The sequence below is a fragment of the Palaemon carinicauda genome, chromosome 23 (assembly GCF_036898095.1).
Source record: "Palaemon carinicauda isolate YSFRI2023 chromosome 23, ASM3689809v2, whole genome shotgun sequence".
NCBI lineage: Eukaryota > Metazoa > Arthropoda > Malacostraca > Decapoda > Palaemonidae > Palaemon > Palaemon carinicauda.
The window spans coordinates 90,841,023-90,843,522 of NC_090747.1; the positions used below are offsets into that span (position 1 = coordinate 90,841,023).

Here is a 2,500-nt window from a genome sequence, read left to right on the forward strand (position 1 = left end):
GCTGAGAACTGTGAAGCGCGAGGTATGAGATGATGAATGGAGAAGTATTGAATAAAAAGCTCAAGATAGAGACGACTGGCGAAATCTAATCAAGGCCTTTTGCGTCCAAAGGCGTAGGAGGCGATGATGATGATGATGGTGATGAAATGATGTAGTGTTGTTTTGAAATGCTCCAAATTGTAACTTGAATCTTACGTTATTAACGGATACTTTAAGAATATATTTACTACTGTTTTGCATGAAATTATTTTCTGACAGAAAACAAATTAGGATACTTTGTTATATAAGGATAATGGGATGCAAGATGACTTTTAAGCAATCTTTTTTAATGGATACAGAATTTCTCAGCATAAGGATAGTTTTTTTTTTTTTTAAATCGTATTAACTATCACTTTCAGGCACAAGATTTGTTTATTCATGAAAAAGGCAGACCATCTCGACCCTCGTTCAGCCATCTCTCTCTCTCTCTCTCTCTCTCTCTCTCTCTCTCTCTCTCTCTCTCTCTCTCTCTCTCTCTCTCTCTAATTGCTCAGTATACGAGAGAAAATATATGTAGGTATTCCACTTAACATCCAACTGCTTCATTTCACTTAGCTACAACCCAAGAACACGAGTTAAGACAACTTACTTGCGTGTCAGAAAAGGCAAGAACCGTCTGCATTCTGCTAGGACGCTGACAGCGTAGGTTCCGTATTTCATTTTGTACTGATCCAATTCCTCCTGCGTGCACATGCGGAATTCCTCCACCACGGGTTCCATGAGGAAATTCTGGAGAGGATAAAGAGACTGAAATGTACAGATGGACACAGGTATTCCTAGTACATATCGCTCTCAGGAAGTGCACCCTTTCACACTCCTACTGAGCGGAGATTTTCTGTATGTTGCAGCGCCGATCACTGATGCAATCTCTCTCTAAACTATCAGGCTGATTGCTCGCTGTGTAGTGAGGGTGTGACAATGCGCACTTCCTCAGAGCGTGGTGTGCCAGTAATTCCTGCGTCTAACTGTACCTGAAGCGTTCTTTATAAGATAGTATAGATTTGACTCAAACGAACTCTTATTTGAAAGGTTAAATGAGAAAGGGAATAATATCATTAGTAGTGGTTATTGAATTATTATTATTATTATTATTATTATTTTTATTATTATTATTATTACTTGCTAAGCTACAACCCTAGTTGGCCCCTAGGGGCCCCAACAGAGAAAATAGTCCAGTGAGGAAAGGAAAAGAGGAAAAATAAAATATTGTAAAAACTGTAACATCAAAATAAATATTTCCTGTATGAACTATAAAAAGCTTTAACAAATCAAGAGGAACAGTAATAAGATAGAACAATGTGCCCAATTGTACCCTCAAACAAGAGACTCTAACCCAAGATAGTAGAAAACCATGATACAGAAGCTATGGCATTGCCTAAGACTAGAGAACGATGGTTTGATTTCGGAGTGTCCTTCTCCTAGAAGAGCTGCTTACCATAGCTAAAGAGTCTCTTCTACCCTAATATTTGAGACATACTGAGTAGGCCTACTGACATTTACTTACCCTCACAATTTTGGGGTTATTCATGGAGAAGACGTAGCCAGAGGCCCTTTTGACTCCCGCTTCGTCTGCGTAGTCCGAGTTCAGAATCTTCATGTAGTAATCGTAGGCATCCCTCAGCCATTTCCTGCGGAACAGAAGAAGATCAGTCTGATAATTGCGCATTGGCTACCTTCTTTGTTGTTTTCTCTATCCCAATTTCTATATTTTACTTAGTTTCTACGCATTGGTATTCAGAAGGAAGTTACTGGTTCATATTCTTATGGCCATAAAACTCGTCAGTTTCTCAAAGTTATTAACTGTGAATGATAGTGGTCCCACCCCGTGTCCATTTTACCACAGAAATGACGAAACAAGACTCATAAGTCATCCCTGTGAATGGACAGAAGTTAATAATAAATTGTTGAATCAACATATTGTTGACTATTCCTAATAAATTCAAGAAACCAAAGTCACGATTCAGGTAAGGACGACCAGCTAGACCCTGCTCACATATTCATAACCACAGAGCCAGTTTCAAGAACCACCAAGCAGGGCAAATGGAAGGAAACTTACTTAGTAATTTCTTGGTTTTGTCCTTGGAATTGCAACCCCGGACGATATAGACCAGCAGCGACGTCACTGACGGTGTCTTCTCCAAACCGGTCGGCAAGTATTGTGATGGATGCCTTTGGGAAGGCCTCCTGAAGAAGGGTGGCTGAGGTCAAGCCCACCACTCCGGCTCCGACAACTGCTATTCGTACCATGCCTGTAACAAAGATAGCATTTGCGTTAGTAGGATTTTGATTTAATAGAAAGTATAGATTCCCTTTTTATCTTTAATAGTTGTGGTGGCTTATTGGAAGCTTCCCTGCCTGCCGTTCTGTTGGATGGGAGATCGAGGCCCCCCTCAAACTCGATAGTTTCTTGTAGTGTCTGCAAGCTCACCATCCTTGTGAGCTAAGGATGAGGGATTTGTGG

General features: G+C 40.4%; 1 protein-coding gene across 2 annotated transcripts in view; it reads right to left on the bottom strand.

The window, feature by feature from the left end:
• LOC137617229 (D-aspartate oxidase-like) overlaps window positions 1–2,500 on the bottom strand; it is a 32,447-nt gene that overhangs the window by 4,716 nt on the left and 25,231 nt on the right. For both annotated transcript variants that reach the window (XM_068347171.1, XM_068347170.1), the window contains exons 2-4: window positions 2,096–2,288; window positions 1,544–1,667; window positions 629–768 (exon numbers count right to left, since the gene is read on the bottom strand). In XM_068347171.1, coding sequence (XP_068203272.1) covers window positions 629–768; window positions 1,544–1,667; window positions 2,096–2,286 — 455 coding nt within the window. In that variant the 5' untranslated portion in view covers window positions 2,287–2,288. The remainder of the gene's footprint in view (window positions 1–628; window positions 769–1,543; window positions 1,668–2,095; window positions 2,289–2,500) is intronic.